Raw genomic sequence first — 18,729 nt, 5'->3', positions numbered from 1 at the left:
AATTTCACTTAACAGAAAATCATGAAAGTTAAAATGACTTTATTCAATTAGTTAAGCTACTCAAATAACATTTAGGAGCAGCCACCACTGAACTGAAGAGACTATTCAACTAAGAAAAAAGAGAAAACGTTGGCCAATTACCTGAATATTTACAGATTGTCCCTATTTGATATAGAAAAAATAACTATTACATTGGTGAGAAAAATGAGACCTAAACAGTTAAAAATACACAGCCATAGCATCTCACTGAATAAATCTGTAACTTACAGTCTCGTATTTTTGCAGTCAGTTAACTGTGGTGTCTTTTGCTTTACAACCCATCAAATAAGATACCAACTATGACAGTTTAAGAGGAAAGCAAAGATTAAATATCAAGTCTGTCATCTGGCATGAGTAGAGTCAGTCCTCTAATATTCTTGAAGATAGACGAATGATGAAAGAGAAGTGCAGATTTATTCAAACAGCTATTGCCCAGCTCATCAAGTGAAGTATTAACACTTTCTACAACTCTGTGTGTTCTCCCGCCCCAGAAGCTGCATCAGGGGAACGTGAGTCCAAAATGCTGAGAGTCACTTAGGGGAGGTCATTGAAGGCTGGCTGATAGTGGAAATCTCCGCCCAGTTTCCAATCAAGCTTTTAAAAAACGTTATGTGATTATCGATCAGAATTCTTTGGCCATAGTTTTTTCTTTTTTTCCTTCCTCCCTTTCCTTTTCCCTTTCCCTCCCTTCCTCCCTTCCTTGCATTTCTTTCTTTCTTTTTGGAAGACAGAGCTTTATTAGCCTGCCTGGTGGCCATTCTGACAGGCTAGGAAGTGTAGCCTCCCTTGGTCAGAAGCTGTAAACTGGCACTTCGAAGGAGGAGCAAAGGGAACAAACAGGAATTTGTGCTGAATGGAGTGGCCTAATATACATATTTGATAAGCTACAGGAGGAGTCATGGATATTTATGAAAGGAGAAACATGTGCTTGTGCAACTGAGTTTCATGGGTTCTGTGTATGAAATATATACATATGTATATATGAATATACAAATTTAATAAGTCATAGGAGAAGTCATGGATATTTATGAAAGGAGAACCATCTGCATGTGCAACCCTTCATGGGTTTCGGGTATGAAAAATGGCAGTATTAGCATCTGAGGGTGGAGGTTTTGGCTCTGCGATGTCAAAAGGTAGACTAGAGGACATGAAACCCCTCATAGCACATCCTCCCTAGAATGACAGAACCATTCTGTGTTGGCGGTCTTTTATCAGGCAAAAAATAAGGGGCAGCATCAGGTGGGTGGTTGATATCAGTGATGGAGTCTTTTCAAAGGGCTAGATTGTATTTAGCCCTTAGGAAAGAAAGGCTCATTGCTGTTAGCAAGGGAGCGGGTATAACTAGATGTGTCTGACATTACCCTCCCATCATGGCCAAGAACTCATTTTTCAATGCTAATTTGGCCCCTCCCCCTTAGCCATGAGGGGTCCCCTTCTTTCTACTGGAGGGCTTAGAACTTTGGTCATATCTTAAAACCAAAATGCTTTATAAGAAGAATTAGTGAAATAAATAGACTTGTGGGATCAATCACTGCAAGAAAGAAGAACATTTAAAGCTTTAGAACTACTCTCATTATTTTAATATGCATTGTTGTTTGTTTAAACCATTCTTAAATAATTATCAACCTATAGTATTTGTTTTCTGTATCCCAGACAGATGGGATTCTGGCATGCTCCAATTTGGCAGAACTCAGTTTGCTTTCAAAATGCCTATCCAATGAAATCCTTTTCTAGATTTCAAATCAATATCCTAACAGGGTTTCCAAGATGGTCTCAATAATGACCATGGGCTAGTGGTTTTACATTTATATTATTTGGATCAATGCTCATGATTTGATTGGAATAGGAGCAGCTGCACATAAAATGTCTTTGGGGTGAGAGAGATTTGTCACATTCCACTCTGATAAGAACTAAATTTGGACAGCTTGCATTTTGAAATGTTCATGGTACCACATTAAATTGCTACCAAATAGGAGCAATTACAAAAGATTAACACAAGCCTCAAATCAAAATTCTAATGAAGAAAAGCACAGAGCTTTAAAAAAAGATAAATCAGGAGCAGGAATAATAAAATGTTTCCTGTGTCAGGTTTACAGCTTGAGCAAAGAGAAAAAACAGACTTCTTTGCAAGTGTGTTCACACTAATATCCATCCTCCAAACACATCAGCCTAATGTCTTCCTCTCTGCTCCATCAACATCCTTGCCCCCCACCCTCACTCTCCACACCCAGAATCAACCAGGGCTAATTATGGAGCAAACCATGAGTTTCACATAATCCTGTGCTGCACAATCTCTCCCAAAATGCCTGAATGCCTCTCAGCTTATGATTTCAATATCAGGAAGTTCTGTAGTACTACAAACAATAAACTGAAATCATACACTTACCATAAAAAGTTAGCTGTCCCCTTGCTACATTTTTCCCTCTGGAATTTTCAGCCACACATTCATATAAACCGGCATCCTCCTGCTGAAAATTAGGGATCTCAAGAATTCCATTTGACTTGTGTCTTCTGGCTTTCCTTGCTATCGGCTTTCCATCAGCTCTTCGCCAGATAATAGTTGGTACCGGACTGATAGCAAGAATAAAAAGGAGTGAATCAAACTAGAGAAAACTGAACCTTTTATTTGAACCTAAACCCCTTCCTTCTTGGTTCTACACATATAAGCTTGCAGTATTTTGCAAATTTCATTCATTCCTCTATCTCCATTACAATTTTAATCATATCCACATCTCTAGTATTATTTATTTAGTGTTCTTAAAATCAAATAACTTTTCTTAACTTTAAATAAAGTGATCTGGCAGGGCACAGTGACTCACACCTGTAATCCTGGCACTTTGGGAGGCCGAGGTGGGCAGATCATTTGAGGTCAGGAGTTTGAAACCAGCCTGGCCAACATGGTGAAACCCTGTCTCTACTAAAAATACAAAAAAATTAGCTGGGCATGGTGGCAGGTGCCTGTAATCTGAGCTACTCAGGAGGCCAAGGCAGGAGGATCACTTGAACACTTAAACCCGGGAAGCGGAAGTTGCAGTGAGCCGAGATCGCACTACTGCACTCCAGCCTGGGCGACAGAGCGAGACTTTGTCTCGGGCGGCGGGGGGGTGGGGGGAAGTGATCTAGTTCCTAAACACTATTATCATTGAAATAAAAACAGATTTTTATATGTCATATATGTTTTCTCATCCTTTTTCTCTTTTGTTTTCTTTTTTTTTTTTTTTTTTGAGACAGAGTATCGCTCTGTCACCAGGCTGGAGTGCAGTGGTGCAGTTTTGGCTCACTGCAACCTCCATCTCCTGGGTTCAAGTGATTCTCCCGCCTCAGCCTCCCAAGTAGCTGGGACTACAGGCGCCTGCCACCATGCCCAGCTAATTTTTGTATTTTTAGTAGAGATGAGGTTTCACTCATACATGTTTTTTTCTAAATAAAAAATATGAAAATAAAAATGTTCATGTGCATTTGTGGCAAATTAAAGATAGCTGCAAATTCTTTCACATTCCTCCCATTGAGATGAGGTCTATGTCCCCTCCCCTTGAGCCTGGTAGCTCTTTTTAACCACTTTGACTAATAAATAAGACAGAAGAGATGTTGTAGGATCAAAGCTCAGGTGTTAAGAAACTGGCAGCTTCAGCTTTCTGTCTCATGGCAGCCCTGAGCTGTCCTACGAGAAGAGTGAATACCTTGAGACTGCCAGGAAGGAGAGGCTGTAAGCCTTCCAGATGACAGTCTCAGTGACACCAGCCTTTCAACATCCCCAACAAAATACCAGAAGTGTGAGACATAAGAGAAACAATGTATTTCCATAAATCTATGTACCAACAATGCAAGTGCCCTACTTTGAGAAATACCCAAATAATGAATAAATGATAGTAGAAATAATGAGCTCATAAAGTTTGGGAGACACAACCTATTGCTGACATAGAGGATGGGTTCACTCGAGGTACATTGTTTTGGACAACATGGTTTTTCTCCTTGTCGTTTATATATTGAGAAGCTTACCAACTCATAGCAGTCCATTTGGAAGATGGGTTGGGGAAACTGTTTAAAATAGTGAGAAAAGGAAGGATGCCATCTGTGAGATCTTTATGTACTCTCAAGGCATCTATCATCCTACTGCCATAACTGTTAGAACATATCTTAAATTGCAGAGAGGGCCTCATTGAATCTGCAAATCAATGGTTTAGTGAGCTAACCACAGCTTTTAAGATTGTGGCTTCCTGGCAGGGGATACAATTATTTACTTATTTATTTTTCACAAAAACACACACAGAGAAGTAATTAGACTAAAGACTTGCTAATCTTCTCTGGGAAACCTGAGATGGTATTTAAAACATTAAAGCCATCAACTCCACTATATTTGTTTTAGAATAATTTGAGTTCGTTAGACAGACACTAACTCAAAATGCAGAAAGGCTCTATGAAAAGTACATAATCGGTGTCTTTATACTGATGAGATATGCACTTAATATATGCCTTTAAAAATAACCATATTGAGACGTAGTCTTTCTGCTTTTAAGTGGGCAATGAGGATGTGTTTCAGCAGCTGGATGTGCATACCCAAACATTTCTGTGTAGACTGAAGAAGCCAATTTGGGTTTTTTTGTTTTTATTCCAGCACTATTCAAACAGTGTGAATAGAGTTTCATTCATAACCCCCTTTGAAGTTTGAACAATGTGAATTCTGCTCTTTCTTCACAGATGATTTTTCAAGGTGTCATCAAATGTATATCTAGACTACCCAGTTACCTGCTCGCATCTTTAATTTCATATATATAAAAATGCTTATACATGCATAAATACTTTAAAATAAAAATAAAAAGTCTAATCATATTATACTGTTAGCGATCTGCTTTTGTTCTCTTAGCAATAAATCATGGGCATTTTCTATGTCTTAAATGTTGTTTTGCAAGTTGACTTTTAATGTCTGTAGAATGTTCAATCCTATAGTTATGTCATAATTTATTTAATATAAGTTTTCAGGACATAAAAAATTACTACTGTATTGTACTGTACCAAAGTAAAGATACTACTGTAGCTTATCTGTCCTGACTTGAAAACACATGGAAACCAAAACAACCTTTCTATTAGAACTGACAATAAAATGAAAAAAGGAACCTTTTCTATGATTGCTGGAAAACACAAAAATCCTAAGAAAATAGATTACACGCTGATATAAGGATTGGTAGAGTTAGTGTTGCCTGGCTCCCTGGCTTGGGCCTACAATCCCAGCACTTTGACAAGGAAAGTTGGGAGGATAACTCATCCAGGAGTCCAAGACTAGCCTGGACAACATACCCAGATCCTGCCTCTACCAAAAAAAAAAAAAAAAGAAAAAAAGAAAAAGTGGTGTTGCCTTAGTGAACATGTGGGCACAGGAAAAAGAGAGTTAGTAATGGGTTTGTCAGATAGATGGGGCTCGGCGTAAAGACTGACATGGATCATTGAAATCCACAGAAGATATCAAAATTCTCACTTCAGATAATAGTTTACACTGTTTATGCCAAATCTTTATTGCTGGTTACTGGCAAATAAAAATCCCAACCGATGTGCATTTCATGTTCTTTATGCCCTCTGATATATTCTCCATGGAAAAGCTAACTAGTTTCTAAGTAGGCTTTTCTCAAGAAAGTCCACACTGAAACAATTTTCGGACAACTTTGCAAAACAGACTCTCTTAGAGAATAACACGTCTTACCTATCTCTAGCCGGAGCAGAAGAAAATCCAAAGTAGAGAGAAGAGACTGACAGTTTAAAAAGAAATTCAAGAAAAGTCTGATGCATCCTCTATAAACTGGGGCCAAAATGAAAATCCATATTTTTCCAAATAGTCAGCTTAACTGTACCTCAAATGGAGGCCACTGTTTTCCTGTCATTCTGGGTTAGACAGCATGCACATTACAGGTCATAATAATATAACAAAATACTTTTTCAGAATTGCCCATTCTCTTCTCCTTTGTGGCCATGTCAGTTGTGGCAGCCTAATCCTTCTTGCACCATTACATGTCCTCTCTCCATGGTGGGGTGCAGAATCCAAGATGCATACACAGAATTACAAAGAGAAAGGCTTCACCTGCTTTTCAGTCACCTCAGAAACCATCACTGTGAACAGTGCAAGAAAAACTCTATACCTGCTCAAGCTGAAGCGAGGATAAGAAGGAATGCAAACCAGAACTTACTTTCCTAGAGCAAAGCATTCCAGCTTCACCGTTGCTCCTTTTGCAGTTGGAACTGTTTCTGGGAACTGCACTTCTATTTTGGGCTCATATTCACCCATCACTCCTGTGAATAAATAAAGGAGCTAAGTCTTGGAGATTCTTTTAAAATGTATAAAATGTAAAACTCATTTTTCAGTTAATGTAGAATGCTCATACACATCATTATGTGCACAATTAATTCCTTCATTTAAAGCAGGTCCTATCTCTAGCAGTCATGAATTGTGGCTCTTCTCCCAGTTACTGCTACAGAAAAATTTGTATTGCAGAACCACATCATCTACCTGGATTAAACTCTCCATGCATACAACTTTGCCCCTCGAAAGTATTGTTTTAAGGTAGTCTTAAGGAAAAAAAAGGAGAAGGGGATACAGTGCTAGTCATCAGGAAAATTAAATTATCTCTTTGGAAGCATACTGCAGAAAAATTTGTAACATTTATTAATAAAAGTACTTAAAATACTTGCATGCTTAATTATGTCTATATAACAAAACAATTTTTCTGAGTAACCATTCTGTGGCCACAACTTTTACTTTCATTTCCAAGGCCAATATAAATGAATCATAAATTAGTATATTCAATGTAACATCAAATGCCTGTATTTTTATTACATTTTGGACCTGTGAGAAAAGAATAACAAGATACAACTTGTTATTCTTGTAGAAAACACTTAAGTTATACCTATCTTGCCAATGGCAAACTTTTTTTTTTTTTTTTTTTTGAGACGGAGTCTCGCTCTGTCGCCCAGGCTGGAGTGCAGTGGCCGGATCTCAGCTCACTGCAAGCTCCGCCTCCCGGGTTCACGCCATTCTCCTGCCTCAGCCTCCCGAGTAGCTGGGACTACAGGCGCCCACAACCGCGCCCGGCTAATTTTTTGTAGTTTTAGTAGAGACGGGGTTTCACCGTGGTCTCGATCTCCTGACCTTGTGATCCGCCCGCCTCGGCCTCCCAAAGTGCTGGGATTACAGGCGTGAGCCACCGCGCCCGGCCTGGCAAACTTATTTAGACGGTCATATTCTCCCACTTTTCCTATATCCTGGAAAATGACTGTACAATTATGCCCAAGGTAACACAGTCTAACAAACTAAGTCCATGCTTTGTAATGAAATACTTATCAGTTCTTTCTTTCTTTTCTTTTTTTTTTTGAGACGAAGTCTCACTCTGTCACCCAGGCTAGAGTGCGGTGGCAGGATCCTGGTTCACTGCAATCTCTGCTTCCCAAGTTCAAGCGATTCTCCTACTTCAGCCTCACCGAGTAGCTGGGACTACAGTTCTGCACCACCAGGCCAAGCTAATTTTTTTGTATTTTTAGTAGAGATGAGGTTTCACCATGTTGGCCAGGCTGGTCTCCAACTCCTGGCCTCAAGTGATCCAACTGCCTTGGCCTCCTAAATTGCTGGCATTACAGGCATGAGTCACCACTCCTGGCCTTATCAATTATTTCTTATCAATATATTCTTGACTCCATTTGCCACTGCTCTAATGGTTCTAATACATTTATTCTTATTCCATTTCTGGTCATTTTTTATGATATTTGATTCAACTGTGCCCGTAAAGAGTTTGGAATTACTTAGCTTACTACAAAAAGATAGGGCTCTCCATTTCATCTTTCCTTTAGGCTTCCCATAGTCAGAGGAAAAAGAGACTGAACCTTAGAAAAAAAGGTTAAAGACAAAAAATGGATGGGGGACAGGTGCAATCACAAAAGAAATGATTTCACTCACTCTGCAGAGGTGAATACTTGCCTTTTTTTTTCTATTTTTTTTGAGACTGAGCCTTGCTCTGTTGCCCAGGCTGGAGTGCTGTGGTGCAATCTTGGCTCACTGCAACCTCTGCCTCCCAGGTTTAAGCAATTCTTGTGCCTCAGCTTCCCAAGTAGCTGGGACTACAGGCACGTTCCACCGCACATGGCTACTTTTTGTATTTTCAGTAGTGATGAGGTTTCACCATGTTGGCCAGGCTTGTCTTGAATTCCTGACCTCAGGTGATCTGTCTGCCTCGGCCTCCCAAAGTGCTGGGATTACAGGCATAAGCCACTGCACTCCACTGAGGTGACCCTTTTCATCAGCCATTTCAGAGTTTGAGAAGCATCAAGAGGATCTCCTCAAACTGTGAAAAACAGAATCAACCCTGAGTGTCTGATGACATACAGTCTAGCTAAGTTTGCTGTGAGGTACATTGTTAAAAGTGCAAACTTGAACATAATTGTTCTTCTTGTTGTTGTTTTCATTTTTCTTCCTTTCCTGGAATGACAAGGAGTATTGGATTTGGAAGGGACCTTTGATATCATTTGGTTCAGCGACCTTAATCTTGGTATTATTTTCCTACTTGATGCACACTTTTCTAAGGAGAGTATCCATGGTTAGCAACCTATTCTTGAAGGGACACTTATCCCTCCATAGGTTAAAATCACAATTCTAATCTATCCCTTTCTTTTACAAGCAAGGCTGTAATCTCACAAGTTAAATGGTTTGTCTTTAGTCCCACAGAAAACCAGTCAGTGTTGAAACCCAGGCCCCTGACTCCTCATCTTAATATCTTACAACGGCCTCTCACCATGAAATGAATAACACTACAAAAGTAAGTTAAAATACATTACACCCAAGCTTGACACGTTCAGTCACAAAATCATTCCTCCTTTTTTGGCCAGCCTCTGCTGTCTGAGTTCTCTTGCCCCTGAGTCTGGGCTTGCCTTTCTTTGAGCATCTGCACAAAGCTGGCCTGGTAAAGACTCAGTGCATACTAACAACAATATTCACACACAGCTGCTGAACTTGCTAACAAACAGCCCGTACAGTTGAATCATCATCCCATAAATATCAGTAGTATGACTTTGAGCGCAGTGAGCAAGTTAACACCTTTTAGTGCTGTGTATATGGCTGCATACTCTGAGAGCAGTGTTAATTAAAGAAAGAATTGCCTTGAGAGAAAGAGGTCTTTCGTCTTCCCAGGGAATCAAGACAGCCTGCACTGCAGTGTATGATGTGTTGCAGGGAGATGAGACAATAAGGTTAAAATACAAGGGCCAAGGAGGTCTTAGAAGTCATCAGGTTTTTTTCCCAGCCTCTCTCTGTCTATAAATATCACATATAAAATTGTGTTTATCTAATCCGGTCATGAAAATTACACCAAGGAGCAAATATATGTCACACGGCCTTGTTTGAAAGAACTAAAATATCATTGGCCCTGCAGAAGACGCAATGTCCCAGATCCCTGAACTGTTATCTCCACGTCCTAAAATCCTGCCTATTTAGGCCCAAACTGAACATCTGCTCTCCCAGAATCCTTTGCCTACTTACTGCCTTCCCCTCTCCTCTGTAGGCCCTACTCTCTAGCCAACAGTGGTCTTTAAATGGCTCAAATTATAAAAACTTCTACCTTTGTCTGTTTCCATTGATAATTTTTTGAAAAACAAGTTTTTAAGGTATAATTTACATACTAAAAAGTTCACAAATTTTAAGTGTGCAATCCAATGGCTTTTAGCAAATTTGCTGAGTCATGCCACTATCACCACAATCTAGTTTTAGAACATTTCCATCACCCCAGTGAGATGCCTCATGCCCATTCACAATTAATCCCCATTCCCAGTCTCAGTCCTGGGAAACCTCTAACTTCTTTCTGTCTCTATACATTTGCTTTTTTCTGAATATTTCATATAAATTAAATTGTGCAATATGCGGTCTTTTGTGCCTGGCCTCTTTCACTGAGCATAGTGTTTTCAAGATTCATCCATGTTGTAGCATGTACCAGTAGTTTGTTCCTTTTTATTGCAGAATAATATTCCACTGTATGGATATACCACATTTTCCTTCTCCATTCGCTGGTTGTATTAGCTTCCTAGAGTTGCCTTAACAAAGCATTACAGACTCAGTGGCCCTAAGCAAAATAAATTTATTCTCTTATAGTTCTAGAGGACAGAAGTCATAAATACAGGTGTTGACAGGGCCATGCTCCCTTTGAGACTCTAGGAAGAATCTTTCCTACCTTCTGGAGGTAGCTGTCAATCCTTGGCATTCATTGGCTTATAGTCACATCACTCCATCTTTGCCTCTGTTGTCACGTGACATTCTCTCTGTGTATGTGTTTCTTCCCATTGTGTTCTTAGAAGGACACCAGTAATATTTGATTTAGGGTCCATCTTACCCTACCACGACCTTATCTTTGCTGATTACATCTACGCTGACTCTATTTCTAACTAAGGTCACATTCAGAGGCACTGGGTGTTAGGACTTCACCATATCTATTTGAGGGACAAAATTCAACCCATAACACCAGTTGATGGGCATTTGGGTGGCTTCCACTTTTAGCTATTACCAATAATACTTCCATGAACGTTTACATGCAAGTCTTTGTCTGGGCATATTTTCATGCCCATACAAAGTAAGAGTTATTCTCTACTACTGTCTTGCTTCCGTCATGTTACTTATCACAATTTATAATTCTCATTTATTCATGTGTTTAGTGTCTGCCTTCCATTTAGATGGCAAAACATATAACACCAAATAATGTGTTTGTCTTTTTCATAGCTGTATTCCTAACTTCCATTGCAGGCTCTTCACTTGTAGGTGTTCAGTAAGTAACTACTGACATAAAACATTTTACATATAAATTTCAGGGTACCTCTTAAATAGCAATGCTGTTTCCTATCATCTTTATAGCTAGCTAGCTAGACAGACAGACAGACAGACAGACAGACACACACACACACACACACACACACACACACACACAGCATCTCTTCTATTGTCCTCTTACCTGCTTTAGAGATAGAAATTCTTCTCATTTTTTTCTGTATCCCTCACAAATCTTAGCCCAATACAAGTAATATGTGAAAAAATGTGATGGGTAAGGATTTGTTGAAGGGAGGAAAAGATGTAGGAATGCAGTGTTTATGCTGTGATATATAATAGCCATTAAGTCAAACATATACTTCTTTCCAGGCATAGAAGTCATTTATGAAGTATAATTGTAGCTTCTAGTACAAGTTCACTAACTTAAGATCATTCTTTACTAAAATGATCTGTATACATTGTTTATCTAGTCACACAGAGTGATTTCTGACTTGATACACAGTGATCCATATTTATGGCTATAGGAGCGTGAATAACAGAGTCATCAGTAATAACAGATTAATCTGTATATATAGCAGTAGTACAGTACATAAAGAGAAGGATCAGAGATAAAATGGCATCATTTCACTGCTGTTTAAAAATTTTTCATTGTATATAAAGATTGTCCTAGTATTAAAGTCATAAAAACGAGAGAAGCAATTTTCTTCAACTATATTATGAACATTGTTTTGGAACACCTGTGAACTGTTCCATTTAATTTGGTTACAACTGGCACAGGCTATGTTGTTATTTTACTATTTTTTTATTTTAACCATTTTGGCCTTTACTTTCTGCATTAAATTTAAAAGCTGTTGCCTTTTTTGTTTTTTAAGAAACGAAAGGCCCCTTAAAACAGGAGTGCATTTTTCAAGTCATTCTGCTGACCACCTGTACACTTTCGCAATTAATTGGTGCACAGCTGCTCTGGTGATTTACATAATGATTAGGCTAAAAGACTGCGAACATTGATGGAATTGCTCCAGAACCTCCTTTTCATCTTCAAACTATTAAAAAAGGTGGGAAGATGTAAAGGCCTACCCAGATCTATATAACCAAGGCAAAGTAGAAGTAAGGAACACATATAATTTAGTCTGGTTCAACCAAGATATACAACCTCAGCCATACTTCTCTGCTATATGAAATATATGATTTGCCTATAAAGACAACTCTTGCTTTCAATTCTAAATAAAAACACCTAACATAATTTTATGCATAAAGCAAAAATGTCTTAATTCATTAAAATTCATTGCCAATGTTTTATGTTCTTTGGATTAAGAGAGATACAGTAATAGCAATGAAGGTTACAGCACTTGAAATTCCATACATCAAAGTCTTCAGAAGACAGGGGCTTAGTTGTATTAATATTCCAATAAATTAAATAAGTAAATATTCATTTGACACCAATCATAAGCCACGTGCTGTGCCTAGAAATGGGGGCACACTGTGGATAACACAGATCTGATCCTTATAATCATGACATTCATAGGCTACTCTTTTTTAGCACACGGCTTAGTAATGGGGCATATGCAGGCAATAACTAATTGTTTATTGAATAACCAAAAGAGGTGATTTCATGAGGAAGACATGGTGGGCAGTTCTTAAGTATTTTTCCTAAAGCAATGGTTCTCAAACTTTAAATCAACTGAAAGGCTTGAGTTTCTGATTTAGTGGGTTGAGATGTAGCCTATGAATTTGCAATTTTAAGAAGTCCCAGGTGATTTTGATGCTGCTTGTCTGAAGAATACACTTTGAGAACAACTTTCCCAACTATGAGCAAAAGCAAGAAGCTCCACCTAACATTAATAAACATATCCTAAGGGCTAGTCATTGGGAGAGTACTAGCAATGGAGACCCAAATTGAGGGACAAAGTCCATCCAGAGTCTGGACTCTGTAGAAGAACTTGTGATAACTGTATCCCTTTCAAAACCTGGGTAATTATTAAAGTTGATGCTGATGTCTGTAAGAATGCAGAATTTAACAAAACAACTGGCAATTTAGAGAATATGAAAGAGAAATCAGCAACACATCGTGCTTGTTTAATTACAATTTGCAGAGCACTCTGTTGGCAGAAGGAGACCAGTTTGCAGAGTTGCGTGCCATAAGATTTTTGCCAACACCTGCCTTAGCTGGAATCTGTGCTTACTAAATTTAACTACAGAAGGAACATTTACTAACTTCCACAGAGTGGGATTTTCTAATGAAAAAAAAAAGGCAAAAATTGTTTTATGAAAAGTTTCCACATTGACTTTCTTGGGAAACAAGTCATATGATGTATGTATCACTAACCTAAAAATATTTGGAAATATCTGATTAGTCATACAAATTCACTTGACTGTGTTTACCATTTTGCGCTTTTGAAAAAAGGCATGTTTCCCCTTGGGTTGAAGGAGACATACAGATTCTAGTGGACTGTCCAAGTTATCTCTACCACCACCACCACCATCCAGTAGGTGAATTCCCAGAGTTTGAGGCAACAACTGTTGAGACAAGAACCTCCCCACTGCTGAAGAGGAGAGGCAAGGTATCTCAAGGTTGTACATCACCTCTTATAGTCAAGGTTTTCAGGTATCCTCACAGACCTGTGAGAGATGAAAATAAATCTTATGATTTGACTTTAATCAAACCTGCACCACCTTCCTTCCTTTTCAATATTGAAAATGCAGAGATAACCTTTTCCAAGAGACTGTCTCATTTACAGGCAGAGAGGCCAAATACCTCTGCCTGCACTGGATGGTCCTGGTTTTCCTGAATTCCTGAAGTAATGAGCTAATAGTTTCCGGTTTGGGCAATTAGTTATAATGTCATCTTTTAAGCCAACTTTTACCTTCTTTGAAGGAAGTACTCCTATACTTTTCCTACTAAAAAGTTATCCATGTTGTATTGAACTAAACACTATCTCTGTACATGTTGGTCCCAGTTCAAGTCTTCAGAGCCACAAATAACAAGTATTTTAATGGACCGTCTTCAGATATTTAATGATATCATTTTGTCAAGGATTAACAGAGTTTTTCTGTAAAAAGTCAGATAATAAGAATTTTATCTAGGCTTTGTGGGCTATACAGTCCTGTTACTGCTCAACTCTGCCATTGTAGCTGGAAAGCAGCCATGGCCAAAAGGTAAACAAACGGGAATGGCTGTGTGCCAATAAAACTTTATTTACAAAAATAGGTGGTGGGCCAATAAATGCTAGTTGGCTGATCCTTGGCTTAGAGGAAATGGAGACGATAGCAAAGTTTGAGAGAATCAATAGAATCAACAGACAAATTATTAGAACTACAAGAAATTTTAGCAAGCTTGCCAAATACTGAATCACAAGAATAACGGTACCTTCCATATATAGGCAACAGCTAATTAGATAATGTGATTAAAGATAAGATACAACTGTCAGGGTGTGGTACCTCACATCTGTAATCCCAGCACTTTGGGAAGCCGAGATTGGAGGATCACTTGAGATCAGAAGTTCGAGACCAGCCTGGCCAACATGGTGAGTCCCTGTCTCTACTAAAAATACAATAATTAGCCGGGTATGATAGTACATGCCTATAATCTCGGCTACTCGGGAGGCTGGGGCAGGAGAATTGCTTGAACCTGGGAGGCAGAGGTTGCAGTAAGCCAAAACTGCACCACTGCATTCCAGCCTGGGCGACAGAAGGAGACTCTATCTCAAAAAACAAACAAACAAACAAAAACAAATGGATAAGACACAACTTACTATAACAGCAAAAATGATAGAGATTCTAGGAACTAGCCAAGAATACCCAACATTTCTATAGAAAAATTATTTACAGAAACAGGCCACAGGCAAGATTGGCCCGCGGGAAAGGGTTTGCCGATTCCTATTTAAAGCAAATAATGTGCCCACTGCCTGGAATTATTTATTTTCTCTTAGATTGTCTGACTCTTCATGGAAGCCTGGGTTGATTCCCAAGATCAGGCCAGTTTTCTTCACCTTTAAGCTGTGATTATACACCTGATTCCACTGTACCCTTCACTGCTCCATGGTAGTGCTTACCAAAATTGAAACAAGTGAATATGCTTTAATTCTCTACTCTCCCCTGAGTATGGCCCCACTCCTGCCTCTAACTGCAATTAGGCTTCTCAGCCAGGCTATAATCCATGAGGGCAGAGAAAGACTTTTGCATCTCTAGAGCCAAGTAGAGAACAGATACTGAATGAAGATTTGTTGGTTAAATGCATGATCAAAAGAATGCCCCAAGTCAACTCAATTCTGGGTTAAACACTTCTCCTTCCCTCTTTCATTTTAAGTCCCTCTATAAATGTATTATTCAGAACTCAATTCAATAATTCCAATAAAGAATGAAACTTTAGACCCTTCATTAACTTGGAATTCTCTAATTCCCATGGGCTGAAATCATGTCTTTTTATTTCACAGAGTGCCACACACAATGAGCACTTAACAGATGCTTCCTAACTGAGTAGCCAAATGGCCATCCAAGACCTTTAGCCCCCATGGACCTGAAATGGAATCGGCTATGCTAGAGGTCTAAAGCTGACTGCCAAGTTCCTAAGCTTGTCAAACCTTCAACACATCCAGAGCCATTAAGACGTTATTAAATCAGATTACCAATGGCAGTTTAGCAAAATATCTCACATCCTTTAGTCATTTAGATGTTCTCCTCATAAAACATGTTTTACGCCCACAGATCCTCAACTGCGATGTTGTTAGAGAATTAAAAACAAGACATGATTGCTGTGACAAAACCATACAAAGGTTGCAATTAGAAGTGAGAGTAAAATAAAGCAGTGTTTTGGTATAAACTCTAGATCTTAAATAATATAAAATTATGTCTAAGTGGAAGGCATATCTCTACCTGTTGCCTGTCTAAATGCCAGGTCATCAATAAAGGGTTGCAGATCACGTCTCCAATCTAGAAGAGATCTCCTAAACGACTGGGTTCAAAAACCCACTAGGTTAATTAAGTGGCCTGCAAATAAAGCTGTCTTTTCATGAAGAAAAATAGTGGTTGTTGATGCCCAGTTGAGGATCTAATGTAGCATGGAGCAATATTAGGAAAGTTTACAGTTACCAGTTGTCAGGATCATAATGGAGGATGCATGATGCTGCAATAATAATATTTCAGAATCTTTGAGTTTTTTCCTTTCTATTTTAAAAGGCTTCTTTGGTCTTAAATTTTTAAGTTTGTGGGAAATGTAGTCTTCTGAGCCACTAGGAGGTGTAATGGTCATTGAGGTGAAAGCTCACAAAATGGCATGCTGTGGCCTGAAAGACTGAATGCACCTAGTTTTCTGCAGGGATCAGTTGTCAGCATTGGTAAGAAATCTGATCCAATGAACAGCATCTGTCTGTTAAACCTGATATTATCTGATTTGGGCAAATGTTGAGATTGGAGTTAAGTAGGCTAGAAAGTTGTGACTGGAATCCTTGAAGACAACAAGAAGAAACTTTAGATAGAACTTATTATAAATCACCTTTTTTTTATAGCTGAGAAGACTAAGGACCAAAGAAATGGTATGATTTGTCTTATGAGAGCCACGGGTACGTCTGGGACTATACCCCAGAATCCCTTTACTTTCCCTCTTGACTTTTAGTCCTGGACATGACTAAAAGTCATGAAACTGAAGGATGCTGAGGTCATCATTTCGGCTTTTTCCTACTGGGTGAAAGTTTGATTTATGATGAGAAGATTAAATACTTCAAAGTTGCTGTTATTCACTGTTTTCATGGCTAAATTAGGCTGTGGAAAATGAGTGAGGACTTGGGAAAACATGGTCAGTTATTTCAGTTATATTTGAGAATATACATAAACATTTTAAACATTTAATTTTATATTGAAGTATAATAAACATTTAAAAAAGTTAACTTTACATTTTAACCTCCAAAGACAATATATCTGGTTTGTATATGCATACCTATATCCAAAATGTATATGCTTAACAATCTATGTAAATATAGAAATGCAGGAGAGAAAGGGAAAGAGAGAGAGAGTACAGAGAAAGAGGGAGTTTGAAACTCTAAGATACGATAATCTTATTGTTCCTTGTTTTGTAGCATCTCTTCTATGTGGAGTTCCAATTAGGGTTAATATCCAAAAATATTTAACAATCACTGTGCAATGCATGGACCTATCAGACAGACACATTTATCTTTGTTCTAATAAGCAAAAAACATTTATCTTTGTTCTAATAAGCCAAAAAAAATTTTTTTAAACCTACCAAACCAGTCCCCAACCAGTCTCCAGAAAAACAGAAAAAAAAGGCAAAGGCTAAACAATGATTTTTCATGCTACATTATGTACCTGTGTATGTAATGTAATGTGCATAAACAGTGTAACAGACATTATCTCATTTTCTCAAGACTGTCCTAATCTCTGCGAATTCTTTTCATGTTAAGCTATTTTCGAGACAGCCATATAAGTGCCTAAAGACAGAAGAAAGAGCCAATATGATTATCATCGAAGACTACTATTTCTCTAGTAGTTATGCTATATGAGTGGTCTGTTACCTTTGTTTGTGGAAATTTAGGGATAACTCTTTGAGATCTGTGCAGGAAGCATATAACATAGCAGGCTCAGCACTATTTATAACCAAGAGCTGGGCTAAAAAGGATCAATGGACTACTTTAGTACCTGTAGTAATAATAACCATGATATACTCTTCCCAATTATAATTTTTCCCTCTCATGATTCCTAAGCAACAGGTGTACCTTCTCGAATCAGTTATCTTCTCAAAGCAGATTTTAAAATATCTGGATAAATAACTATAAACTCTGATAAAAATTTTTCTCACATATGTCTAACAACTCATATTTTTATGTGTCCCAGAAGTGAATACTGCAAAATAACAGTCATTTGAAATAATTCTCACTATAAAATTCTCAAAAATTATGAAGCAAAAGAAATGAAGCAAATGTATAAATCTAAAGCCCAAACAGCCTTTTCTGAACCTCAGTGAAATAGTATGATGGCCAAGGACCAGGAATCTGTCCTGACACCACTTTTCTTATCTGAATTCTCTGGTCTTCAGTTCCCTTGTTTCTCAAAAAATAAAGATATAAAACTGGGTGATCTCTAAGTGCCTATTAGGTCCAATAATCTGGGTATAACCCCTTTATCAAACAATGTTCTAAAAATTTGAAAACTCTATGTTTTAGAAAAGTGAGAAAAATAATGACAAGCAAAAAGAAAAAAAAATCAAACTTTACCACTAAAAGTTAAACACTTTAGAGTTTAACATCATTAGTCACTTTGGAGAGTATTATTCCACCTTTCTCTGTCACTATACACTATTTTAAAAAAGAATAATAATAAGGTCTATACACTATTGTAATCTGTCTTTTAAAAATATAATTTGTTGATCATATTTTAGGTAAGAAAGTTATTGATGGTATACTTCTGTCACTGTTCAAAGCACTTTCAATTACAACATACAAAATAACTATCTGAGGTAGATGCTGTTACCCTTATCTTACTGATGAGAAACCAAGTACAACGAGGTTAAACTGACACATCCAAAGCCACATGGCTAATAAATGGTGAGGCTGAACTCTGCCTGGACTACTTGGCTCCAGGATCCTCATGGCTTGTGTCCTTACCTCCTGGCCCCACATTGGAGCCATCATTTGAGATGTAGGAAGGAGTGAGCCATGTGAAGAGCTGGGGAAAAGCAAACAGGGAGTCCCAGGGTTTTGCAGGACTGGGGTGAGTGGCAAATGGTCAGTGAACAGACATGGAACTCATCACACCTCATTTGTATCAGGAACTGAGCCAAGGTTCACTATTCACCTTTTATGACTCACCATGGCCTCTTGGGCTACAAATAAGGAATCATAGTCTAGACTGCTTAGCTGAAATGCCCAGGAAACAAGCTGAATATTGGGGAAATACAG

The 18,729-nt window shown here is 38.3% G+C and overlaps 1 protein-coding gene across 17 annotated transcripts in view; it reads right to left on the bottom strand.

The window, feature by feature from the left end:
• Positions 1-18,729, bottom strand: part of LOC105477607 (contactin 4) — a 1,037,214-nt gene that overhangs the window by 180,499 nt on the left and 837,986 nt on the right. For all 17 annotated transcript variants that reach the window (XM_071092102.1, XM_071092103.1, XM_071092099.1 and 14 more), the window contains 2 exons: positions 6,216-6,318; positions 2,426-2,610 (listed from right to left, as the gene is read on the bottom strand). In XM_071092102.1, the coding sequence (XP_070948203.1) occupies positions 2,426-2,610; positions 6,216-6,318 (288 nt within the window). The remainder of the gene's footprint in view (positions 1-2,425; positions 2,611-6,215; positions 6,319-18,729) is intronic.

Source organism: Macaca nemestrina, chromosome 2 (genome assembly GCF_043159975.1).
Source record: "Macaca nemestrina isolate mMacNem1 chromosome 2, mMacNem.hap1, whole genome shotgun sequence".
Lineage (NCBI taxonomy): Eukaryota > Metazoa > Chordata > Mammalia > Primates > Cercopithecidae > Macaca > Macaca nemestrina.
This window is presented reverse-complemented; position numbering and strand designations above follow the sequence as displayed.